The 27,305-nt window shown below is 41.2% G+C and overlaps 1 protein-coding gene across 3 annotated transcripts in view; it reads left to right on the top strand.

Annotated features, from left to right (window-relative positions):
• tnn (tenascin N) overlaps nt 1-27,305 on the top strand; it is a 43,068-nt gene that overhangs the window by 10,953 nt on the left and 4,810 nt on the right. The window contains exons 5-19 of one of the 3 annotated variants that reach the window (XM_023405462.2): nt 1,248-1,381; nt 1,484-1,613; nt 4,130-4,312; nt 6,638-6,727; nt 12,709-12,972; nt 15,031-15,294; nt 15,799-16,062; nt 18,098-18,361; nt 19,948-20,211; nt 23,148-23,278; nt 23,886-24,024; nt 24,192-24,343; nt 24,879-24,975; nt 25,089-25,253; nt 25,826-25,989. In XM_023405462.2, coding sequence (XP_023261230.1) covers nt 1,248-1,381; nt 1,484-1,613; nt 4,130-4,312; nt 6,638-6,727; nt 12,709-12,972; nt 15,031-15,294; nt 15,799-16,062; nt 18,098-18,361; nt 19,948-20,211; nt 23,148-23,278; nt 23,886-24,024; nt 24,192-24,343; nt 24,879-24,975; nt 25,089-25,253; nt 25,826-25,989 — 2,705 coding nt within the window. The remainder of the gene's footprint in view (nt 1-1,247; nt 1,382-1,483; nt 1,614-4,129; nt 4,313-6,637; nt 6,728-12,708; nt 12,973-15,030; nt 15,295-15,798; nt 16,063-18,097; nt 18,362-19,947; nt 20,212-23,147; nt 23,279-23,885; nt 24,025-24,191; nt 24,344-24,878; nt 24,976-25,088; nt 25,254-25,825; nt 25,990-27,305) is intronic. The other 2 variants (XM_023405463.2, XM_023405464.2) reach the window with 2 other exon arrangements.

Here is a 27,305-nt window from a genome sequence, read left to right as displayed (position 1 = left end):
TGTTTAATTTATTCAACCTTAGCTCTTCTGAAATATAATTCCAGGGTAAAGATTGTTGATAGTCGTGCCTCAAGTAGCAACAGGGATATTAAGTGATACTAGATGGAAAAGGACTGCTACATTTGAGGAAAAACATTAAGCTTCCTGTCTTTGCCGTGTGGAGCAGCGTCTTAACCTGATGTGAATTCCTTCCCCTCCAAAGTTATGGCGGACTCCTTCACCACCCGTTTCACATTTTTCCCCTATGCTTACATTTTCTGGGTACCATGCTTTACTTCTCTTAATTCACCACCATCTCCCATTTATTTCAGTCTTTCGTACCCACAGAAAGTTCTTCTTGTTTGTGGAAAGCCTCACTCCCCAACACTGCTGACTTGCTGTCTTCTGTCTCTTGGCTGCCTTTTTGTTATTGTACTCCCCCGTAGTAGTAATATACCTTCTCACCCCCTTACCATATTTTTTCCATCATCTTCACCGAAGCTCTTTGGCTTTTTGTAACCACTGAAAAACAATATTTTTCCCAATTGTTTCCAGCTCAGGTTTGTGAAGGGACCTCAATGTTCAAAATATGCATTGTGTTTGTCTGGTTCATGACTTCTCTCCAAAGGTGTAAGAGGGACAGGCAGGTGAAAGACAAGGACAGCTTCAGCTTCCAGGCAGCCATTGGTTTCTGTCATAAGTTCACTCTAAACTTGAAACCTGCTAGAGTTATGTAATCCATCACAATGAACACCAAATCTGTTTTCATTGTTGGACCTTAAATAAGTTAAAAACAGAGATTCCTGAACTCCTGTGCAGTGAACTATTCATTTATTCATTCATTTTGCCTCATGTACAACCCTTATGAAGTGTTTGGGCATAAACATAACAAATAGGACAAGACTTGTGCAACCTGCTTTTCATTTATTTAAGTTATGTTAATAGATAATCACAACTTTTGTCAGAATTTTGATTTTGAAATTCAGGAAACTAAAACATCATTTATTGAGATGTTATCTGCTGTATCGCAAGCAAGTTTCAACTCAGTGCAAGCTGATCTCCATTATTATTATTATTTTTTTTTTTTTTTTACAATTGAGCCATGCCCACTACAAGCGAAGAGAAGAAGAAAGACAAAATATTACAAAAAAAAACAAAAAACAGTAAAGGATGCAATTAAAGTAATAAAATGTTATATTTATGTTCTACAACCTTGATTAAATATTCACTCTGTCTCTTTCTCTGCATCTACCTGTTGTCTCTCTCAGTCTTCGGCCCACAGGGTCTGCGGGTGGTTAAGGTGACTGACATCTCTCTCCTGGTGGAGTGGGAGTCCGTTCGTGGGGCAGAGCATTACATTCTGACATATCATCCCAAAGGCGATGAGAGTGCCTTGGAGCAGGTAGTTTTTTCTTTTTTTGGTCATAGGATAGGTATGTCAAATAAAGGACGTAGCATGGAACCACATTTTTAAACATCTTTGTTTGTACCTGTCGTACCCAAGGTTCGGATTCCCAACACAGAGAACTCCTACCTCATCACAGGACTGACTCCTGGGGTCACTTACATTGTCCAGGTGTATGCAGTCATCAAAGAAGTCCAAAGTGAAGCAAACAAGATTGAGGCTACCACAGGTGAGTACCAGTAGCTGTGATCACAACTAAAAAACATAACTGACAGCATTACAAATTTGACTTAAGGAGCATTTTTCAGAGTGACATTCATTTGTGGTGAAGTGGAATAGGGCTGAGTGCAGCATGTCTCCTTTTAGTGTGTCTGTGTTTTTTAGAGCAAGGACAGATGTGACCTAGGTATGGCCTGCAGGTCTGGGGGATTTAGTTAGACTTTCTGTGGATTAAATGGTCACTATTGAGATCAAATGTAGGTACAAGCATGGAAAGGCTTAAATGTCAAGCTCTTAAATGTTTACCGGAAGGAAGTGCTGCAGTTTAAGATACTAGATTATAAGGCAGAGGCTAGTGCAAGCAAAAAGATGGACAAGTGTGAAGTCACAGATCACCAAGAAATTAAAATACTGAATTTGCATTTGAACAGCTACTCACATGTCTACATGGATGGACAGTACATCCCCCTTTTTGCTGAATTACTTGCAGTAACTTGTGTAAGGTGAGGAGATTTTTTTCCTGTACCTATTTAAAGATATGTCTTTTTACACGAATGGGATGCTAAAAGCAATGAACAAGCTGAAGGATGGCATTACTAAGTGTTTCATTAAGCACTGGTTTGTTAACCATTAAATTTAAAGGTAATTACGAGGAAATGAGTCCACGGATGTGTTTAATGGAAATCGAACTTGCTCACAGATGTGGCAGGACACAGATGTGAAGAGAAAGAGATTAATAGACAGAATTGGTGGGCGTGAGAGAGACAGACAGACAGAGCGAGAGTTTGACTCTAATGTGTGGTTAGCCTGGTTAGCCATGGAAAACCTCACACAGCATGGAATTCCCGTACGGGCATGAGAAAACAGACCATCATCTGGCGTATGGTTGTGTGAGGAGCACATAGCATGAGGCAGTCGTTTCACTGGTCGCACAGTTTTCAACTTCAAACGATTCTTTACTTCAAAAGAGGGTTTAAAGAATCTTTTTCTTGATCTCTTTGGAAAACACAATAGCTGACACTTAAAGAAAAAAAACAAAAAAACTTTTCATTAGAACCTTTTGTTCTGTTCTTTTTTCACCATATGCTGCAAATCCTGACATGCCTCCTCTTTGCTAATATTCAAAATGGTACCTGTCTGTCAAATTTATGTAATTGCGTGAACAAAGTACATAAAAGCCTAAAATGTCTCTAATCTTTGCCAAATACCCCTGTTAGCATGCCCGAGCAGCCATAGGAGTCAAAATGAGGAGATAGGGAGTCCAGAGTGATGTTTCAGCAAGAAACTTTTATTTTGTTTTTTTATTTCACATCGCACCGTGCACCATGTCGTCTGGACATCACCTGCCAGCCCAACAGAATGCACTACTGAGTGCCTTTATATAAGGATGTCTGTTCATTTGTTAGGTTGGCCTATACCATCACTGTGTAAATTAACACATACATTTCTAATCACGACACCGACATTCCTATTCACAATTAGAACCACACAATATATAAATATCTATACACACAAAAATCTTAAAAGACCCACATTAATATTAACATAAATGCATTTAAACACTGCAAATACACATCCTCCCCTCTGCCAATTTACTCAACTCATATCGCCCTCCCGGAACTCATTAATAAGAGTGCAAGCCCCCGGGGGAAGTCTTTCACTCGCACACCCTGGGGAAGAGAAGACAGGCAGATGTAAGTTGAACATCAGATAGAATTTAACTATTCACTGTGTAGTGAACTTAGCATGCACTTCTTAAGTTCATTTAACAAATACTATTTATCAACTCACGTGGGTCATCCGCTCCCTTACAGGGGAACGGTGAGGTTCCCTGTGTTCTCCTTACAAACCCAGGACCCACGCAATTACAAACTTATATCACTAAATTCATACTAAAAATCACACCTGTGTTTTATGTACCCTGTTGCACTTAACATATGACAATATGTACAATTATCCATTTGATCACATATCAATAATAGTAATATTTACTATCGATGGTGGTAATGGCACTCTGACGTTATAACCCCTGTCTGACTATAAAGATAGGTTAATGGTTTTGTGTTTTATGACTTAATTTACACTTTGAATATACATAACGTTGACATATTTAACTTAAATGTAGTTTAACCTGCATTTAAACCTGAGATTGATTATTTTTCTAATCATGCAAGACTGGCAATCACTCAATGCTTGTATTATAATTTTATGATATACGTGATCAGACTGAGATTCATTCTCTGCTGGTGTTCATGTTTACAATTAAAAAAAATGGGTTTACACCGTGCACTTTTCCTGGCATTTTAGTGACAATGTCACCATGTGGTAGCATAATGAAAATTCCTGTTTGGCACCCGCCCTGGGAAGGTCACATTTCTGGGTCGTAGGGATTCAATGTCTTGCTCAAGGACATGTGGGAGCAGAGCAGGGCAGATGCTTGTGATTATTGTGGCTGTAATGCAGCCTTTCCCAGTTTGACGCTCATGTCTGCTCCACCTTGTTGTCCAACACTTGTATTCTTCCCAGATGTCTCAGCTATTGATGGTATCCGAGTTCTCGGCCAGACAGAAGTCTCTATTCAGGTGGAGTGGAAGAACCCACCGACTGAAGTAGATCACTTCAGGCTCACACACACTGACCCAGAAGGACAGGAGGAAGAGCTGAGCGTACAGAGGAGCCAGGAGGCACGCACCAAACACACTATTGTGGGTAGGTCTTGAACAAAGTGAACACAATTTGCACATATGACATAAATATTCTTAAAATTCCCTGAAGATCATATTTTGTTGCTCAACTGTTTGTTACTACCCTGCCTGTCTGATACTTCATGGTAAGTTTTCTATTGTGAAGCACTTTGTAACTTTTGTTTTGAAAACTAAATTGATGTCATTACCTACCCAAATACAGTAAATATACAATATCAGGCACACACATGCAATATGTGTGTGTAAATACCTAGATTATGTCACCTTGTCACAGTTCTGCATCTCAGGTCACCCCCCTCACTTCATTCCCTGTCATCCAGCTCCCAGTCTGTAATTTTCCATTCACCGTGTTCTCCTGTGCCTCCCTGCATTAGCCATGCCCACCTCATCAAGCCAATTCCATTCACCTGGTCACACAGCTGCCCCTGATTACATTCACCCAGTATATGAACTCCAGCCTTCCAGTCATTCTTTGCTAGATTGTTCTTAGCTTTTCTCCATGCAAGACTCCCGAGCATTTCTTGGACTGATTCCCCGTTGCCGAACCTGTTTGTCCCCGACTTGCCTTTCTCGTCTGAACCCCGGTAATTACTTCACCCTTCTGTCCCTGACCTCGAAAACTGCTTTTGTGACTTTGGCCTTTGTTTGTATTATGGCCCTGTTCAGACCTGGTATTAATATGCGTCTTCAGTGATCCGATCACAAGACCAACCTCCGAATGTGGTCTGAGTGATCGGATTTCAAATGCGCCCTCACTGCGTCTTGGGTACGTTCACACCTGTACTTAGAGCTGACCACTTGTGAGCGGATCACCCTAGACTGAAATTAATATCAGGTCTGAACAATCTGAACATGTGGCCACATTCTTTTAGCAGTTTGAATGCAAACGCACCTTGGCCACCTTGAAGAAACCGTCTACTCTACCGATTGTGTATTTATATTATATAGATTATGTGTGTATGTATACATACATACATACATACATACATACATACATACATACATACATACATACATACATATACACACTATTTCAAATGGACAAAAGTTTGTTTCACTATAAGACCTATGTGTAGCTCATTAATTCACTCAACCCTTCCGTGCCCCGCTCGTGCTCTCTTGCTCTTTCTCTCGCTCACACACAAGTGAATTGACAACGGACCCTTCCGTTGATTGGCTAAAAACAATAACTCATGCTTGTTTATTTGCATATAAAGCGGGAAAGTGAGATCCATCACAAGTGGTCAATCGATACGCATGTGCAGGCACATATTATAGCCAGTTGTGAACAGACGTACTTAGGCCCTGTTCACACCTGGTATTAACATCCATCTCGTTTGATCCCATCACCCAAATGGTCAGCTCCAAGTACAGGTGTGAACAACCAAGACGCATTGAGGGCGCAATTGAGATCCGATCACTCGGACCACGTCGGAGGTGGTGTGGTGCCATGTGTGGCCAAATGCTATTGAACGCAAATGCGTCCTGGCCACACGGAAGTACCACCCACTCTACTGACGTCCTCTGCCACGGTCTAATTAGTCCCGCCACAGCTTCATAATGAACGGAAAATGTTACTAGGTTTAAATGGGTAAAACTTTATTTCACTGTAAATTCTGTGTCTGTGCGTAGTGCATTAATTTCGTTCAACCCCTCCGTGCCCCGCTCGCTCTCTTTCTCACTCACACATGCACACTGTACAAAAGAACATTGGCAACAGACCCCTCTGTCAATTGGCTAAAATCAAGCATGGGAAGTGAGATCCTATCACAAGTGGTCAATAGAGACACATGTTGAGACACATTTTAAAGCCAGGTGTGAACAGATCACTGAAGATGCATACTAATAACAGGGCTGAACAGCGGCTGTGATCCTGTGCTGGCTCATTCAGCCAGAGCATCCAGGTCTTCCAGGAATATTTGGATTTACCTGCCAGCTCCAGGTTCTGCCTTGGTAAAAATAAAGGTCACTAGAAACTGCTTTTGTTGAACTGTGTGCTGCATTTGGGCCCTACACACGCCCCTTACACACTTAGCATATGTCAAATTATCAATATACAGTCTTTAGTATGAAATAAAATCATCATTCAAATACATTAAAAAAGCGGAATATTGCTTCATATAAAATGATATCACAAACATTCAGTCTTAAAGAATAGAGCAGTGGTTCCCAACTATTTTGGCTTTTAAGTTTGTAAAATGTTACCCTTGAGATGAACCTTAAGTTTGGGAACCACTTGTGTGTGTGTGTGTGTGGCATTACAATGGTACAGAGAGCAGTTTGTTACATGTTTCCCAGTTTAGAGTTGAATACATGTGTCTTTCTACAGGTCTGTATCCAGGAACAGAGTACCTGATCTCAGTGCAGGCCATCAAAGGAACGACTGAGGGGAAGGCGTCCTCTGTCACTGGTGCCACAGGTCAGTGTTGACACATCAGCATTCATGAGTTGTTTTAACTGAATGTGACTGATGTTATTATCAGTACGCACAGACTGGGCCCAGTTTTCTTGAAATGGACCACTGCCATGCAGAAATTGCATCAAGACTGCGTTTGTGCTACAACTGGCTGTGTCTCCATGTGGCTGGCACAGAAAATGAACACTTCAGATGATAGATCAGCCACTTGTGGAAGTGAAAGGCATTAAAGAAACGACAGTATCCATATTCCACTTAGTTTGGATTTGGGTGCAGCATCAAAGACAGCTCTTAGCTCCTGTATCTGTAATTCACCAATTCTAATAGGAAAAACACATAATCTGTCACATGCAATACTGACTTGCCGTACGATACAACCTGGTATTACCGTCCACACACAGCCAATGATAATAGCATAATGATTACAGCCAGCAAGAGGCACAATTACTGGTTTTAAGGGCTGGAATTTACAGTCTAATAATCTGGACAGTTTCTAATGGCTGTGGTGAGCATGGTCACTGAGGGGAAACGTGATATGGACGGTGTGACGACTACAAGATGCTCCCTGATGGTTCGGGTGAGAGGGTGCATGATTTAGAGTCCGTCTGGTACAGAGTTCTACGTATCTGGTCTAACTGGGTTCTGCTCTGGTTTTAAAACGTGAGGAAGAATTCATTATACATTTTCTCTTTAACAGCTGGTATTCGCTTTAAAGTTATTATTTAAGTGATTGACAAATGGTCCACAACGGCACGCTGGACCTTCAGTTATTATTCTGCTGATTTGTGCTTTGTTTTCTGCTTTTCTCTCTCTCGTGCCCCTTCCTTTCTTTCCTGCTTCACCTTCGCTCTCAGCTCACTCAGTTCAAAAGCAGTTTCCAGGTTGATAGCTCTTCATTTTTAGACCCTGAGGCAGCCAATTTAATGGTTTTTAGTCATCAGTGTTAGCGAGGTATTTTCAAGACTCACCTCTCCTCTTTTGAAGTCAGTCAGGTACTCAAGGGCCCCTGTCATTGCTAATCTTTTTTCCTTTGTGAGTGTGCCACCTAATTGCAGGAGTGTGTGCATGTGAGTGTGTGAGAATGTGCTAATCTACAGCAGACAGACAGTGGCTTGTCTCTACTCCAGTAGCTACAATCCTTCATTTTAGGTGTAGCATGAAAGGGCTTAGAGGTGTTTGAGGAGAATAGTCCTCCGCTCTAGTTGCCAGCAAAGATGTGTTGGTTTCATGATGACTGACGTGATGCAACAGAGAGCAGAGTCCCCCTACTATCTCGTCCAAAATGCTGCTTGCCTTGGGCCGGCGTAGTTTATACGTGGTGAAAGATAAAAGGAGCACAAGGAGGAAATATGGAAAACACAGCAACAACAATAAAGAAAAAAAGGTGACAGTATGTGCTGTGATTACAGCAAGAAATGCGCAGGAATAATGACACAGCACAGGGTCAAATAAGGATACAATAAGATGATATTTATAGGGTAATCAAGAGCACGAATAAGGCAGGATGTTAGAATAATGGGTCACAAAGAGGCAATATCAGACTTTATGTAGCAGCATGTAATGCATTACTGCAGAGCTGTTGCTATATGAAACTGATCTTTGTCCCCAGCGGTAAAAGCTGACTTCTTCCATTATAGATGCTCCATTGTAGAAAGATTTCCCTACATTTCCTCTTCACTTTTACCATCTGTCTTCCATTCTTTTTTTTTTCCCCATCTGAATTTCTTTCACAGTTCACTGTTGGCATATTTTTAATTATACTGTATCTGTGCCTTTATCCTCTGATTTATGAAAGGTAAAGTATTTCTCAAAATCCCACTAATTTATGAATTAAATTCCTTTTCTTTCTTATCAATTGATAACACAACATTCAGGAAATTACTTTTTAATAAAACCCAAAAGATGAATATACTATGTTTTTGACCTCCCACCCAACAAATTACACTTAAACACAAAAATAGACTCACGAAAATTGATTTATCTTGTCTCGGCAAGATGACACGGGTGGCTCCAAGGCTGAAAACACTTGTTTTGAAAATGCTTTGAATGGTGCTGGATATGAACTCGATGTACGAACTGTATGATCTATGTAGTTATTGATCTTTATATTTTAGCTGGATTTCCAAATGTGCATCCAGTGCGGCTCCATGAATCATCTTCTGTGGTATGTTATGCTGGTCCTGCAGCATATACACGGTCAATATGTATTTGTAAATTAAATTTATTCAAGGACAGCTACAACAGCCAGAATCAAAGGAATCTGTATGAAGCAGACATTTCATAGTCACAAACCTGCCAAAAGATTATAAGGCGTACAAACACAACCTACCACGGCTGCTTCTGCTGGTTTAGATTCAATAAGGTCACCACCAAGGCCCATATAACCAAAAGCAGATGGGCTTGACTTAGGCAGAGAGAATAAATGTTGGGACTTTATATTATCTAGACAGACTATAGCACCTGATGTGGTCCAGTGGGAGTACCCTGTCTGCTCAGACTTGTACATCAGGAGTTCTTGAGCCAGCTCTGTAGAAGATGATGCCAGAAAATTTTAAAGTGAAAATGTGAAAAGAGAAGATTTAAAGAAGGGTCAAACTCAAACCCACAGGTTGTATGTGTAACTGTCTCTCACAAATGCCCTGTAATGACCAGAAAGTGAGCAGACAACTATTGGCCTAATCAAGTGTGTTTGAACAATGGGTGGATAATGACAGGATGGTTTATAATGGATAAAAGGAGGTTTTATATAATCTAAATCATGTGCTGCTGTACCTCAAAGATGTGGACAAATAAACAAATGGTTTCTGTCATGAAGAATTACGAGCTCCTTACAGTACATATAGATTGTAGGGAAAACATAAAAAAGCCTGTAGTAGCTAGGGGACTCCACCTGACAGCATGTTATTCATGACATACTGTAGTTTCTAAAAGAATGGTACCTTATTGACACATACTTTCTCTCGCCTCCATCCACACGTAAATGAATGGATGTGAAGCTGTGAGTCAGTTAATGATGAAAGACGGCCTGTTACTATGCGGCTTGTGGTCACTGCCTCTGCTGACACATGCCACACATAATGGATAAGCTGTTTTCCAAATGGCCGAAGCCACAGCTCGTGTTGTGTAGCCCTGTAGCCACTGTCGCTAAGCAGCTAGTGGGGTAGAACGTCCGGAGTAACTCGATCTATCACAGGCTGTAACTTCAGAGCAAATGCAGACTCCCTCAGAAAGTAGCAGTGCTTGGGGGAAAAAAAAAAACTCTAATATATTGAAACTGTCAGGCAGCAAAGCTATACAGCCATTGAGAGCAAAAAGAACAGCACTTCCCTGTTCAGAGGATAACAATATAACAGCACAGAGGGAGAAGAAAACCTGTGCACAAAGCATAGCTGAATACAAGCTTTAGTCAGATGGTTGCAAACCAAGAACAATTCAAGATAATTTGTAGACTCTCCTTCAAACTGTCAAAGGCTTTCAACTTTCATGGCTTTTTTGGGCTGTTAGTTCAAAACCCTTACACTTTATTTACTTGAGTCATCCTTTTGGGTTACACATCACAACCAAAAGCTGTACAAAATAAAAGATGACAATACAAAAGGTTCCTCTTCTTTAAACTCTGTACTAAAGGCTAAAAATGTTTTAGAATAAAAATGTATCAAGAATTTTTCTCCAGAGGAATGAATGGTCTGCTTCTGTTTTACACCCTCTCTCTCATCCTCAGTGCTGTCTTCAAGCACTCATGTACTATATGCACTATTTCTAGGAAGTTTAGGGAAATGACAGCACTGTAGATGTTGTAGGCTATATGATGATGATTAGAAATACACTTTGAAAGCCACTGCTAGTGCCACTGAAATAAGATTACTAACACTGTGTGTGACAGCTCCTTCCTAGTTGCTGCCAAATTACAAGTTGCACAAACAATCTGTCTGGTGAGCCGTGCTGCCCATTGGTCTGTTAAGTCATAATCACACAGTCCCATGGATGGATTACTGAACAAGCCAACCGGGCACTCACTGGTCCCCCTGACCCCTCAGGCCCCTGGGCCTCACCTTTTTAAAAAAATGTCACTGAAAGAATCACAAAACGACGGATATCTTTCAATCAGGGCATCTTGCTTCTACGCAGTAGGGATTGAGACTGTGCAATTTTGATAAATTTCCAGTGTAGTATTCAAAGAACCTCAACCAAACATTTAGCAACATGCAAACATCCTGTGCTATTGTGAATGTGTATTCTTATAAATGCATCTTTTTTTTTTTTTTTTTAAATTTGTGTTTCTACACGAATGAGCTACTAAGTGAGCATGTTGAGCTTACTTGGCATTGCTCACGGTACTTAGACTAGTGAATGACCTCTCATTCTTAGGCCTTGGAAAAAACACTCAATCCTAATAAAATGCTATTATAAATTTTTGCAGTGGTTTAGCTCATGACAGAGTGTCAAGCAGAGCAGCTACAAGGACAGAGGAGTGACGGGTAAAGAGAGGAGAGACAAAGAGGGGATATGGGGTTATACAGTTGCATAGTTCTTTTCTTCTCTTGGATGCATCATCAATCAGTTTTCATGATGCAGACTGCGCACTGACACAAGGCTGACCTCGGCTGCCACAGAGGAATAATCCTAAATGATGATTGCTTTTACATTTCCCCTCACTTCCTCTGTGTCTGTCTTACTGTGCCTCTGTGACTGTCTTATTTTGTCTCCCTCCCTCTCTTTGTTGCTCCCTGTCTTCACTTTCACCGAGATTCACTCCTCAGAGACTAACACCCATCCACACACATGCTCCACCTGCGTCCACCATATATCTCCTGTGATTCCTCAGGCCCGCTGACTTTACAGATGGTCTGTGTTCTGCTCTGCTCCTGTGTCCTCTCTGCAGCGCCTCCTGTGGAGTTCAGTGGACAGGACAAGACCACGGGCTGGGTTGTGTGCTTGTGATGTTCTTTTGAAGAGCTTTACAGAGCTTTCTCTTTGAGCCAGAGTACAAATTCTTCTTTGGTTCATCTGTCATCTTTTAATGTGCGTACAAAATAAAACCCTGGATAAACAAGCTTGTGTAAATTTAGAATTGGAAAAGTTTTGCGTGCCACATACCCTCTCTGTCAGCTAATTTGAAAGAGAAAAACAAGGGTGACATTTCTTCAAAGAGCTCCATCATTCCTTCTTGCCAAACGCTTCTGCAGGCTACTGCTTACTCGCACCGACCACATGCTGCTGTTGCTGGTTCTGCTTTTTACTCATCTGCTTTTTCTACTCGCATCAATTCAATGCAGTTGTGGCTGTTGACAGAAAGAGACCAAACTTAAACCCACTCTATCCATGCTGTACATTATACTACTGTCATACTATGTTAACACACTTTTGTTGAGACGGTCCTCCCAAGCAAAACAGGATCAGTGCTTTCAGTAAGCACCCCAACATAACAGGACAGCATTAGTCCTTAAGTCAAGTATTAAAAATGACCTGTGGTTTTAAAGTACTAATAGTAGTAGTGTGAAACTACTGGTTGGTGAAGGCGATCAGGGTTCACATTTTGTCTCCTAAGAATCCTTAGAGTAAGTGCATTTCCATTAACTAATTCCAATAAAACTATCAAATGTCGCAAACATTTTATTTAAAATATTTCAAAAAAACGTACATTTTTCGCATTCAGAAAACCAGTTCCAACCGAGAAGCAGACTGCTAGAAATCTGTCATGTTTAATTGCGATATCGTGTGAGGGGGGAAAAAAACACTTTTATTCACATAACATCACTCAATGGAAACGCAGACCATTTGCAATTGTATTTTGTCGATTTTTTTTTTTTTTTTTTTCCTACACTTAACCAGGTGGTAAGGGTTTCTTAAACTGTTTTTATGATGGGCATTTTATGACTCATGTGTTCCACACTCTGGGTGCAGTTATGCTTCTTGTACCCTGTACTCCAAAGTTTCTCATTGTTTCTTGTTCTGTCTTATCTCTTATTTCCTCTCCTCCTCAGACATTGATGCACCGACAAACCTTGTCACCACCGAGGTAACGGAGGACACTGCAACAGTCTCATGGGATCGAGTCCAGGCAGAAATAGAGGGCTACATGCTGAGCTACACCTCTGCTGGGGGCTCCAGCTCAGAGATCCCTGTAGGTCGTGATAGCACCTCGTACAAGCTGGTTGGCTTGAAGCCTGGAGTTCTCCACACGGTCTACATCTGGGCCTTCAAGGGAGACAAAGTCGGCAGGAAGGGTTCAACAGAAGCGGAAACAGGTAAACTTAGAACTGGACCAGGGTTCATTACAGGAGCGATTGATTCGATCTTTAGTGTGTCTCCACACACAGAAGACTCTTACATGCATGTATATGGTAAGACGAGTAAGATTAAAAGGTAAGATCGCAAAGGTAAGATATAAAAGATAAAATACTAGCCCATCTTTTTGAACATGCTGGTGAACTTGCAATGAAAAAACAAACTTATTTATCCAATGTTTGTCTCCACAATGACCTGCAATGCTCAGACATCTCAAGTGTTCCCAGGCGGTGGCGGGTGTTTTCTTTCATCTTTATAGCCTCTTAACAGAGGGATTTTGAGTTAAGTGTTTCTTTGTTAAGCTCCTTTGTGCAAGATGCTCTTGCCTCAAATATCCTCTTTGTACAATGCACGAATCATTTCCTTCTGATGTGTTGTGTGGTGGTTTTCTGCACGATTTTCTTGTCCTTTTTGTGGTGACAAGGAGTAAAAGTCATGAATGTTGACATTTTACACTTAGCACACTAACCCCTCTTTACCTAACTGCCAAGAGGGAAACTTGAACTCCCACTGAAAAAGTCTATTTGACATAATTAGGCTGGACACCTCATTTAAAGGCAGTTTAGTTTAGCTTGAGGCTGAATGTCTGTAAGAAGTCCAAGAAGAGCCGGTCGTGCTTGGTAAACAAAGTCAGCTATGTTGTTTCTCCTGTGTTCTGCTATCTCTTAATCTGCCTGTTGTGAAGGTTAGCAGCTGGAACTGACTGCTTGCATTTGTGTTTCTGAAGAAAGGCAGCAGAAGAACAGGTTTGAGCACTGACCGATATTCATCCAAATAACTTAAATTACGACTGAATACAGGGATCCAAAACTAAGTAAAGGAACACGTTGCACATTTTTACTGATGCATCTGTTAAATACCAACGGTATAAGTGCTTTCCATGGCCAGGAATAAAGTGTTTGTGTGTCTGTGCGTGCGCCTTTCCTCTGTGCCAGTAAGGGCTTCCAATGTTTTTATCCAAACGAGTTTAAAAAAAAAAAAAAAAAAAAAAAAGTTTACTGGTTTGAGTAGCTGTGTTTGCTATTAATAGCTAATATCTTTTTCCATTTTTTATATTTTTATATACAATTCTTAGCTTTTTTTTCATCCAGATTGTTTTTTTTTTTTTTTTTCCCCCACTGCCTTTTCATGAGGAAAACAGACACGTCAGTTCCAATAGCCTCAGTCATACATCAAACAACAGGAGGCAAATATCTGAAGTGGCTTGAAACTCAATTTGCTAGCTGGTGATGTTAGCAGCGTTACATGTGTTTGTGCTCTGAGCAACATTGAATGAGTAACTTCGGCAAATTCATTTTAATGAGGGAAGGATGTGACTGAGGTGTTTTTTGTTGCAGAATATGGTTTGAAAGTTTTCACAGGCACTCATAATAATGTAGCTACAGTCTTACAGCACAATATAAATGTACTAGTTGCCCCTCCTGTGAGCTCTTCAGAAGTAAACGGATGAGTGAAAAGCTTCCGTACGTGATTATATTCTGACAATTGCAAGGGTTGGTGAAAAAGACTGGGATATCTGAATATATTTGTGAGATATATCTGTCTCCTTTATAAGACAAAACATCAGTGGTTCAGATTTTTCTGAACATTATTATTATATTTCATAATCTGCTGTAGTTTGCATGTTTTTAAAATAACATAGCTCATAATATACTCATAGTACCCCTGCTTACATAGAGTAACAATGTGGTATGATGTCAAACTTGGATTTGAAATTTCTTTTCATATTAGAATATTTCATATTGAAACTGTTTTTAAACTGACCTAAATTTCATTTTTAGAATAAACCACATGCACCAATTCTGAGTAAATCAAAACACCGAAAACCATTAAACCTCTCTATTCTAGTTTGGTCCAAGTTTGACATCTTCTAACCTCTTACACACTGACAGAATGTTATTTGTAACAGGTAACTACACACTGCTCATCTGAATCAGTCTTCTGTAGTTCCTGTTATGTTTGCACTGGATGTAGTGATGTCTTTTAGTAGTCTGTACTAACCATAACTCCCCATGCAGAGCTGGATGCCCCTACTAACGTCTTGGCCCATGATGAGACAGAGTCCAGCTTCAGTGTGTCCTGGGATCACAGTCAGGCAGAAATCGATGGCTACATCCTAACCTACAGCTCTTCTGAGGGCTCAAGTGAGGAAATTCCAGTGGGATCTGACCGTACTTCTTACAATGTCACTGGCCTGAGGCCCGGGATCATCTACACTCTCTACATCTGGGCTGTCAAGGGGGGCAAGGCCAGCAGAAAGATCTCAACACAAGCTGAGACAGGTCTCAGATCTACGACTTTCTGTTAAGATTCAAAGCACTTCATTATCTGACTGTCTAATGTCAAATTTGAAGACGACCACTTTTCCTGTGTTTAACATAATACCCCCATATATTTCTCTGTCAAATCAAATAATACACAGATTGGTGACAAATTAAGGGAAACAACATACAGTGTCTAAGTAAGGTGTTGCCACCAGAACAATTTCAGTACTCCTTGGTAAATACTCCACAAGTCTCTGCAACTCTACTGGAGGAACACCATCCTCCTGAAGAGGAGAGCACTCTGTAAAAAGTCAGTTAAAAATCTCCCATTGGCGCATATTTAATATTTGATGTTTGGTGGTGGCAAAGGCCACAATAATGACTTGCATAATTTGATCCATTGTGCCCATCTACGTTTCACCACTCATTTATTCAGGTTTTTCCAGTAGATTTGTCACCCATCTATATAATGTAGTTTGCATCAGTAGTGTATTAATACCCTCTACTAACATCTTTCTCTAGAACTGGATGCTCCTGCTAACCTCTTAGCTCGTGATGAAACGGAGTCCAGCTTCAGCGTCTCATGGGATCGGGTCCAGGCAGACATTGATGGCTACATCCTAACCTACAGCTCTTCTGAGGGCTCTAGTGGGGAAATCCCCCTGGGGCCTGACAGCACCTCTTACAGTCTGACTAGCCTGAAGCCAGGAGTCCTCTACACTGTGTACATCTGGGCCATCAAGGGGAACAAAGCCAGCAGGAAGATCTCAACACAAGCTGAGACAGGTGTCAAACATACATTTTTATTAAACCAAATTATCTGATCATTACATCCACGTTTAAACCTTTAAACCATCAAGTACCCTGTAATTACAGTTGTTTAGACAAAACAAGGCAACTCCCTGGTAAACCCTAAAAGAAAAAAAATATTTCTCACATGGGAGACTAATCTGAACCTGCTTGTTTGCTTAAACCAGTTTTCCAGTGCGTACTTCCCTCTGTTCATCCATCTTCTTGCCAACTGCTTACTCTCGGGTCACAAGGAGCAAAGCAGCCCAGAAATCCTTTTCCCCAATAACTTACCTCTGCTCTTCCTGTGCAGTCCCATGCCAGCTCAGAGATATAATCCCTCCAGCATGTCCTGGGACTTCCCTGCAGTCTCCTGTGGAGAATAAGGAGGCTCTTGGGGACGTTCTTTCCAAATCACTAAAACACCTCCATTGGCTTCTCTGGATGACCAGCTGCTCCATACCTACTGTAGTTCTGCTCAATTAAGTGTCATGCAGACTGAGTTCAACCAACAAATCTTGGAACCTCGCCTCGGACTCTTGTAGTCAACAGTCTGATAAATTCAGGTACTACACGAGGTTTGTGACACCAAGTGAAGGTTGAATTGAAGACTGACTCAGGAAACCCTGAGCTTTCCCTTTACTAGCATGATCTGACATACTATCTGCATTACTACAGTCATTTCCCCTAATGTTTTCAGTCTCCTTTATTTCTTGCTCTAACTTGAGTGTAAAATCCTAAATCTGGATCCACACCTTACGGCTGCTGCTACCTGCTCATCTGAATTTGGGAAGATAACTGTTGCAGAAAAGGATGATGGAAGACCTGGAAGGACTCATTCTTAACTTTGACAGCCATCTTGAATGCTGGTCTCCTCCGGTAGTTTCTTGGGTTCCCACAATCACAACCACTCTTCACCTCAAGCCACAGCCCCATGTAGCTGCTTGTATAACAGAGTTGTGGCTTGAAATTATTCCAGGCAGAGATACCACACACTATCATCAAGATCAGAAGACATAGATATTTTGAGCAATCTGAATTCTCCCTGCAACATGCAGATACACCAGCAGAATCTCCAAATGTGAAACAGCTGATGTTTGTGAGCACCTCATGAATATGATAAGAGTCTTGAGTCAATACATTTGATTCCAAAGCAAATGCTCTGTCCTGAGGAGAGCCCAACAATAGTCAGTACCCCTCAAGCATAAGCTCAGGCTCTTTCTCTTCTGCAGAGTGGAGAAGATCCATGTTCAAATAGTCACTTTTTCTATTGGTGTAATCCATATCATCAAAGTATGCTCTTTGCCTAACAAGTATTGCCCCCAACTCTCAGCATTTCTGTCTGAGCTACTTGGTTCACCCAGCCACAGGCCTAGTTCTAGGACTGGGCTCCCATGCTCCCAGCTGCCCCAGTTCTTGCTGTGACATCGACTCTGTACAGAACTAAATGTTTTTTGGCCCAAAAAAGGGAATCCATCCTCAGTGTGTCTTGAGACCAAATCCAGTCAGGAATCAATGGGTGTCGCCACAGATCTGAAGAAAGCTGCCTACAGAGACCCCCTTTGGAGTCTAATGCTGCCTGAGTCCTCTTTGACATTCGATACTGATCATTTTCATGTTGAAAGATGTTTATCAAAATTTTTCTTCATTCACTCAGTCATGTTACTAATATTTTGTCCCCTTGGAATTATAAGGTTCTGACATTTTTTGCAGAATTGAGTTATTCACACACTTTTATTCTGTGATAACCTATTAACATTATGTGATGTTTTTGTTTAAGTTGTATGCATTTTGGACCCCTTATCTAGAGGGGAAAATAACCTATAAATTCTGCTCTATGGAATGCAAAAACGTTGAAGCTCACAATCTCAAAACTGTTCAGAGCACAGATAGAACCTTATAATTCAAAAAGGGACGATTTGTAGAAATTGCACACTGATTTGTTTCTTTTCCCCTTTCAGAGAGAAATGAAAACAGCACACCAGTTTGCCATATTAGTTTATTAATACCCTCTACTAACATCTTCCTCTAGAACTGGATGCTCCTGCTAACCTCTTAGCCCGAGATGAAACGGAGTCCAGCTTCAGCGTCTCATGGGATCGGGTCCAGGCAGACATTGATGGCTACATCCTAACCTACAGCTCTTCTGAGGGCTCTAGTGGGGAAATCCCCCTGGGGCCTGACAGCACCTCTTACAGTCTGACTAGCCTGAGGCCAGGAGTCCTCTACACTGTGTACATCTGGGCCATCAAGGGGAACAAAGCCAGCAGGAAGATCTCAACACAAGCTGAGACAGGTGTCGAACATAATCTTTGTTAAACCATATTATCTGATCATTACATCCACGTTTAAACCTTTAGACCTTCAAGTACCCTGTAATTACAGTTGTTTAGACAAAACAAGGCAACTCCCTGGTAAACCCCAAAAGAAAAAAATATTTCTCACATGGGAGACTAATCTGAACCTGCTTGTTTGCTTAAACCAGTTTTCCAGTGCGTACTTCCCTCATTTCATCCATCTTCTTGCCAACTGCTTACTCTCGGGTCACAAGGAGCAAAGCAGCCCAGAAATCCTTTTCCCCAATAACTTACCTCTGCTCTTCCTGTGCAGTCCCATGCCAGCTCAGAGATATAATCCCTCCAGCATGTCCTGGGACTTCCCTGAAGTCTCCTGTGGAGAATAAGGAGGCTCTTTGGGACGTTCTTTCCAAATCACTAAAACACCTCCATTGGCTTCTCTGGATGACCAGCTGCTCCATACCTACTGTAGTTCTGCTCAATTAACAGTGTCATGCAGACTGAGTTCAACCAACAAATTCCTGGAACCTTGCCTCGGACTCTTGTAGTCAACAGTCTGATAAATTCAGGTACTACACAAGGTTTGTGACACCAAGTGAAGGTTGAATTGAAGACTGACTCAGGAAACCCTGAGCTTTCCCTTTACTAGCATGATCTAACATAATATCTGCATTACTACAGTCATTTCCCCTAATGTTTTCAGTCTCCTTTATTTCTTTCTTTAACTTGAGTGTAAAATCCTAAATCTGGATCCACACCTTACGGCTGCTGCTACCTACCCATCTGAATTTGGGAAGATAACTGTTGCAGAAGAGGATGATGGAAGACCTGGAAGGACTCATTCTTAACTTTGACAGCCATCTTGAATGCTGGTCTCCTCCGGTAGTTTCTTGGGTTCCCACAATCACAACCACTCTTCACCTCAAGCCACAGCCCCATGTAGCTGCTTGTATAACAGAGTTGTGGCTTGAAATTATTCCAGGCAGAGATACCACACACTATCATCAAGATCAGAAGACATAGATATTTTTGCGCAATCTGAATTCTCCCTGCAACATGCAGATACACCAGCAGAATCTCCAAATGTGAAACAGCCGATGTTTGTGAGCACCTCATGAATATGATAAGAGTCTTGAGTCAATACATTTGATTCCAAAGCAAATGCCCTGTCCTGAGGAGAGCCCAACAATATTTAGTTGGAGCAACTCGGTTCACCCAGCAGCAGGCCTGGTTCCTGGAATGGGCTCCCATACTCCCAGATATCTCAGCTCTTGCTGTAACCATGACTCTGTACACAACTAGATGTTTCTACTTACTTGTTTAAGAAAGGGAATCCATCTTCAGTGTGTCATGAGACCAAATCCAGTAAGAAATGAATGGCTACTGTCACAAATCTCATGAAAGCTGCCTATAGAGACCCCCTTTGGAGTGTGACTGCTGCCTATAGAGACCCCCTTTGGAGTGTGACTGCTGCCTCAGTCCTCTTCTACATTTTATACTGATTGGTTTTATGTTGAAAGATGTTATCATAATTCTAGTTTGCATTAGTAGTTTATTAACTTCCTCCACTAACATCTTTCTCTAGAACTGGATGCTCCTGCTAACCTCTTAGCTCGAGATGAAACAGAGTCCAGCTTCAGCGTCTCATGGGATCGGGTCCAGGCAGACGTTGATGGCTACATCCTAACCTACAGCTCTTCTGAGGGCTCTAGTGGGGAAATCCCAGTTGGGTCTGACAGCACCTCTTACAGTCTGACTGGTCTGAGGCCTGCAGTTCTGTACAATGTCTACATCTGGGCTTTCAAGGGGAACAAAGCCAGCAGGAAGATCTCAACACAAGCAGAGACAGGTTAATACACTATGAACAGACAGGATTTCCAGTTGGTAACATTAAAGCTCTTTTTTCTTTTGAAATATGCAAACTGACCAATAGATGCCAAACTAGACTTCTCTAATTAAGGGAGGCTTGATTCTGATGTTTATATGAGTCAACTATCAGACCTTCTGGTATGTTGATGCTAAAATAAACCATTAATTTTACATCAACATGAGCTGTAACACATACAAAACTTTTTTTTAGGATTTTACTACTGTTTTAGCAAGGCTGGAAATTGGTAAAAGAAGACTTGGATGACATGTTGAACAAAAGTAACAAAAAAGTCATGCAGCCTGCTTCTGGATTGTTTTTTTGTTTTTTTTATTTGTTTTTTTAATAGCTTTCTTTCTACAGTAGGCATCAAAAAGCTGTGCAAGGCCCATAAACACCACAGCTGTGGCACTGATTTAAAAATGCTGTGATCTTAGCACAGAGCTGCCTTTCAATAACAAGTTCTGAATACAGATTCAAACAGCTTACTGCTCTATTGCTCTTAAAAATAGAGACCTTCATCTGAGAATGGTGATAAGTCGTGGTCTGCTACATGTAGCCATAATTTGGGGGAATATTGGTTCTACAGAGGCAGAAACGGGTCACTATCTTGGAGCAGTATCTTGCAGATGCAGGAAAGTTTTTTTTTTTTTTTTTTCTTTTCACATGTGGCAAGAATAACAGTAACTACAGCTGATAAGAAATCTCATGATTGTTCAAATGCTGTTTTTCTGCATCAATGAAAGCGAGTTCCCAGGGATGCTTGCATCGTGTTTGAGACTTGTTGAAGTTTTTAGTAGGTGTACAGAAGTGGCGGCTGCTGGTCTTATAAGGAGGGGAAGCTCATTTTCGGCATACATCATAAAATGTGTCCGTTTATTTATATGTAAATTCGCAGAGTGACAGAAGAGAGTCGCCAAACACAACGCTAGTCGTTTTTAACAAAGACAAAGTCGCTGAAGATCAGTAACGTCTCCAGATCAACTCCGAACAACGGAATGAAAAACTTGAAAAAATGCTCCGGTGGATGCTTATACTTCAAGATCGCTGATTCGCTAATTTCGCTGTCAATCAAAACGGGACTCAGCCTCAGACAGATCATCCAATTATCATGCAGAAGACGAGCGTCCGGGCCAGCCCACTGTCCCATAGACCCCCAGAGACGCTGAGCGTCCGATGGGCGGGACAAAGCCCAGCATTTATCCAATGACCGTCTAGTTTCGCTGCAGTGGAACAACCCACTCTCTGTTTCCACATTGAAGTCAGTAGACGCTCGGCGTCTACGCTGTGTAAAGCACTGTGGCGCTACGGGGATGAATGAGAAGAAGTCGTGTCGGTTACCTGTGATAAGTAGCTGATTCTGAACAAAAGATGAACGTGTTGTAGCGCATATTTAGTCAATGAAATGTACACACAACAGTACATATTTGACCACTTATTTTGTTGACATTTTAGGGGAAGCTGAGCTTCCCTTGCAGTCTTAGAGCAATCGCCACTGGTGTACAGCAACTGGAGCTTCAGGAATTTGTGTACTCTTCAAAACAGCCAGTACTGTCAAGAATAGTAATTCAATCAACTCGTAGTAGTCTACCACATCTGAAAATCAAATGAGCTTGGTAATTGATTGATTGTCTTACTTTGCAAATCCTGATACTTTTGATTTATGCACACAAGGGCAATCCATAGTTTCTTATATCATATGATGTCTGATTTATTAAACTAAATTTTCTTTCAAAGGCCAAATTAGTTCAAACTACCAGGAATCGGCAAAACTCCTGCTGACAGGAAATGCTTCCCATAGGCCAGGTCACTGGGTGGGCCTCGTGCCTCAGTGTGGGGTAAAAATAGCAACAGCAGCATATGGTGAATGGGCTACAACAGGATGTCTTTGTGTGAGCCAGATGATCTGTAAAATCACCTGGGAGTGCTAAGTGAAAGCTGGAACTTTTTCAATTAGGCAGCAACTGTCTGAGTTTTGGATTATAAACTTGTCTCGTCGTAACTCATTAGAAACCATCACTGGCTACAAACTAACGCTGTGCTGGGTTCAATAATGCCATTGTCAGAAGAAATCACCAGGGATACATTAAAGTGTGTGTTATTACATTTGTGATTTTATTGGACCCAGTAACAAGCATCATTAATGTGTCAGTTGTTTCTGTGTCCCACAGACTTTTTGAGCAGCTTTGCTTTCCACTAATGGTATCACTAAATTTGTTACTATTCACACTATTTTCCCCAATAACAATTTAATTACCAGAAAAGCTGTTTAATTTTTTTCAGTGATGGTAAAACTGACAACTGGAGAACTCCTTAATGAAAACAGAAGGTAGCATCTTTAGCCGAAGAGCACTGAAAGTGTCTTTAGCCATGGGAGGTTAAGGATCCCACTGTTACAGCAGGTGTCTTTGGGTCAAGCAAATTATTTCAGCGTCTGTTTCAGTTCAAATCTCTGAAGCATTCAAATAAGGGAGAGAGGATAACTGCCAGTTTATCTGTAAAGCCAAATTGTAACTCAGCAGGTGGATGCTAGCCATCTCTGGTGATGTGCTTCAGCTGGAGAGGCTGGAAAGTTATATTGTCAAATGCATTAATATTGCTCTCCACATTTAGATTAATGAAGGGAATAAGAGGTGATGAATATTGCACTGCAAAGTTGTTGTTTTTTGGGGGGAGGGGGTTTGAGTGTGGGAAACACTTGATTCACAGGTATGTACACCACACATACAGTAAAATGTAAAAATAACAAATTATTGTAAATGTGTATTCACTCAGTTTATGTTCACCAGTTTTAGTATAAACACTGCCAAAATCATCTTCTTACCCAACCCAGAGCTGATTTTATAAGATGTATCAATACACGAATGTTCTTGTGCTGCAATCCACTCTGATTCATCTATTCATATTCTTGCCCACAGATATTGATGCCCCCAAGGACCTGAAGGCTACAGATGTTACACCGGAGTCTGCTTCTTTGACCTGGGTTCCTCCACTGGCCGACATTGAGGGTTACATCCTCACCTACAGAGATGAGGATGGCAACATGGAGGTACTGAGCCATGAGGTTTAAACACACACACACGCGCACACATTTTCTCACCCAAACAGAAAACAAAACACACCAAAAGATATTCAGATATAAAGTTCGTCAGTAACATCAAACGCGTAATTGCAGCTGTTACATTAAATTTGACTGACTGGTTTTGACAGTATGGGCAGATGCAGAAAATATCCTGCACTGGGTTAAATCAGTTCTACTGTACAGTTGCTTCAAGAGTCCTGTGAATAACAAACTACAGTACTGGGCTTTAAACCCTACTTTTACTTTTACAAGCATGCAAATAAAGCTTTTACATTACTTTCTTCACTGTTTGAAAAATTCAGAGGCCAAAGATGCACGTTCACTCTAAGCTCTGTAGAACGCTGACCTCTTGTGGCTAGAAATAAAACTAATCAACTGGAAGAAATGTTAAGGACATGTGTGACGTGACTGATCTTTTCCTTCATACTTTGGGGTTTTAGAGGAATTGAGGAGCCCATTTAAGGTCTTTATTAAATTTGATCATATCGGCAGCATCAAACTACAACACATTATAACAGACCATTGCTTTACAGTACACTGAGTGCTCAGTAAGATTAATTTGTGTTGTGGTCAGACTGTTGAAAAGCAGCTGGGAGCCAGTGAGAGCAGTTTTGCTGTATCCAGTCTGGAGATGGGGAAGAGGTACATTGTCACCATCATCGCCTACAGGGGCAGCAGGAGGAGCAAGGTGGTGGAGACCATCTTTAAGACAGGTCTGTACACATTACCTCAGATATTACTGGCCTCTCTAAAACCATGCATAATGTGTATGATGCTCTATCCTGACCTGATATCCCATTGTCTTTTCTTTATTGTAACATGTAATTTTACATTTGACTATTGGAAGTTCCTAATGTTCACATCAAATCCTCCTCCCTAGTTGGCCTCCTGTACCCCTTCCCCATGGACTGCGTTCAGATCATGAGGAATGGCAATAAGCAGAGCGGCATTTACATCGTTTATATCAACAATAACCAGTCCAAACCTATTGAGGTCTACTGCGACATGGACACTGATGGAGGCGGCTGGCTGGTACGGCTTATTGATAAACTGCACAGACCAAAATATGGACATACATACAGGACATCTTTTAAAGAAGGTTTTATAATATTGATAAAACATTTTTCTTTTCTTTTTTTTTAATGATTACATGGGCTGAATTTATACAAGTAAATATTAAAGAACCATCCCACCAATTTTACTAATGAATTTCAGTTTACTTATCTTGAGAACTACTCAACCTGTGAAAACAGTTGCACAATATTTTCTGTGGCACTGGTGAGAACCATCAAAAGTCTGAAAAATAATCCTAATGATTTCCACATGCTGTTGAGTTGCATGGGAACATTAGGACCTAGTGTGTTTGGAGCTTGACTGCAGAAGATCTTGGTCTCTGCTGATTCAATTTTGACTTTTTATTTTTTTATCAACATCTGTCTTCTGAGTACCTACTTTGAGTTGTTGTTGCTGCTACTGTCATTTTAGTGGAAGGAACGGTGACCAAAAACCCAAAGCAAATTGTGTGAAATGTTTGTGAAACAACTGTCACACTTCCTGCTGCTTTCAGATGCTCCAGCGTCGTACCACTGGCAAGCTGGACTTCATGAAACGCTGGAGACAGTACATAGCAGGTTTTGGCAACATGACAGATGAGTTCTGGATTGGTGAGCACACAAATGTTCTCAGGAGGCTTCTGCAGACACTGCAACATGCCTATATGAATAGTAATGGAGTATTTCCTCTCTCTTTCACACACTCTGTTTATCTGTTCCCCCAGGTCTGGATAAGATATATGAGCTTACCAACACTCCTACTCAATATGAGTTGCGGTTTGACTTGGGCGTGGGCTCAGAGAGGGCATACGCTGTATATGACAACTTCAAGATTGCTCCAGTCAAGCAGAAGTTCAAACTCACTATTGGCAAATACAGTGGGACAGCAGGTGGGTCTTTTGATCTCCAAGTCTTTTCCAATTTACAGGTAGTATGAAAGACTGAGAGTGAACAGATAACATGTGCAGCTTTCAGGACTTATATTTTCTCCCTGACACTTTACTCAAATAGGAGTCATAGAGAAGAAGAGAGGGCAGAGGCAGCAATGAAACAGACAGGGGTGGGAATAAAGGAGTTTGAAGCACTAGGCATCCCACCCGTCATTCTGTGGGGTACTGGGAAAGCAAACACACACCAAAAGTGGGTGGGATATTTGATTCAGAAACTTATATTCATTCAGTAATAGACAGTAGTTATATAGGGACGATGGTATCTGACGGATACAGATGCACAGCAAGTGGGACACTGTCTACACATACCACAGTGTGCTGAAACAACATACACTGTACCTCTGTTTTTCTCATTTTATTAGTCTTCCATCAGGAAGCTAATGGAAGCTAAAGGAGTGAGCAGCGAAATCTGAATTATGTTTAGGAGCTTGGAACTGCATCAAGTCTGTTCTGTTGAGTTTTGGACATTTTAACTGTGCTAATTAATGTTGATGGTTGTTGATGATCCCAAGGTGATGCCATGACCTACCACCAGGGCCGACCCTGGACTACTGTGGATTCGGACAATGACATCGCCCTGGGTAACTGTGCCCTGACCCACCGTGGCGCCTGGTGGTACAAAAACTGTCACCTGGCCAACCTGAATGGAAAATGGGGAGACAGCAGACACAGTTTGGTGAGTGAGCAGGGAGGCAGCTCTGCATTGCTAAACTGTAGATTGTTGGTTCATGCATGCAAAATGTAATTTTCTGTCAAAGAGCTGTCCAGACAGCAAGAACAAAAAGTTAAAAGAAAAAGAAAATGGGCAGCTAGTAGAGCGGTATATCCACTGATTGCAGGGTTGGTGGTTTGATCCCTGGCTTTTCCCGCCCACATCTGTCCTTGAGCAAGACACTGGATATGCATTACAGTGCATTACATCACACTGATATCAGTACTCTGATAGCAGGTCTTGACGGTTTAACATCAAGGACAAGGTATAGAAATTAACTGTTTTCTGTTGTAGTGTGTCTTCAAACCAATAGGTGGCAGTGATGGTGTTATGTTGTAACACATACTATTATACCAACCACAGTTATCAGTCTTTGTATCTTGAAAATGAGGCTGTCAAGCATCATGCCCTCACACCTAATCCCATTAAATTATGTAATTCTCTAACGTTGTACCATTTAAACTGACTTAATTATAGCAAGATACACTGCAGACTTCTTGTCCAAACAATATTCATCTTTCATAGACATGATTAATAATGCAAGTGATTCCTAAAACTTTTACTCTGTTTGCCATTCTGAATCAGCCCAAAATGACTGTGGAAAATAAAAACAAAACAAAACAAATATCTGCAAACTCATAAAAAGATATGCAATTAGTAGTTAGTAGGCTGCTCTTGTTAGGATTGACACCTTCTAAAATTATATACAACAAACACTGCAAACCATCAAGATCTAGAAGATGTTTTGTTTTTGCATCCATTCTCAACATCTTTACAAAAAGACAACAAGGGTGCTGAGCAGGAGGCTGTTCCCTGGTCAGCAATCAAAGACAACTTCACCGCAGCCCACTTCTAGTTATTTTGTTTTGGATTGTTGAGGTGAAGCAGAAATGGCCTGAATCCATCAGCAGTGATAAGAAAACACATTTCTCACACCAGCTATAAACCATAAGTGTTTTTACCAGGCCAATGGGGTAACAACAATAGTTATTATGTCTAAGGGAGACTGATAGTAAAGGAAATGCCGGGGGATTTCTCTGCTCTTGTCGAGATTTCATCCATAATAGCGACACTGCTGATGTCTCCTGCCATGTCTGTTGGCGAAATGCAATAACAGTCAAAACAAGTTTGTACTCACATGAAATGATGCCAGAGGCTGGTATTTATTAGTGTTTGTCATTCTGCTTGTCCGTCATGCCGCCTGCCTGTTCTGTGACTTCATTCTTTCTGTTTCCCACTTTCCTCATAACGTGTCCTTCCAACACCCCCACCCCCCCACC

The sequence above is a fragment of the Seriola lalandi genome, unplaced genomic scaffold (assembly GCF_002814215.2).
Source record: "Seriola lalandi dorsalis isolate HSWRI2012SDOR001 ecotype SW California unplaced genomic scaffold, Sedor1 jcf7180002054277, whole genome shotgun sequence".
NCBI lineage: Eukaryota > Metazoa > Chordata > Actinopteri > Carangiformes > Carangidae > Seriola > Seriola lalandi.
Note: the sequence above shows the minus strand (reverse complement) of the source record. Positions and strands in the feature narration are given on the sequence as shown.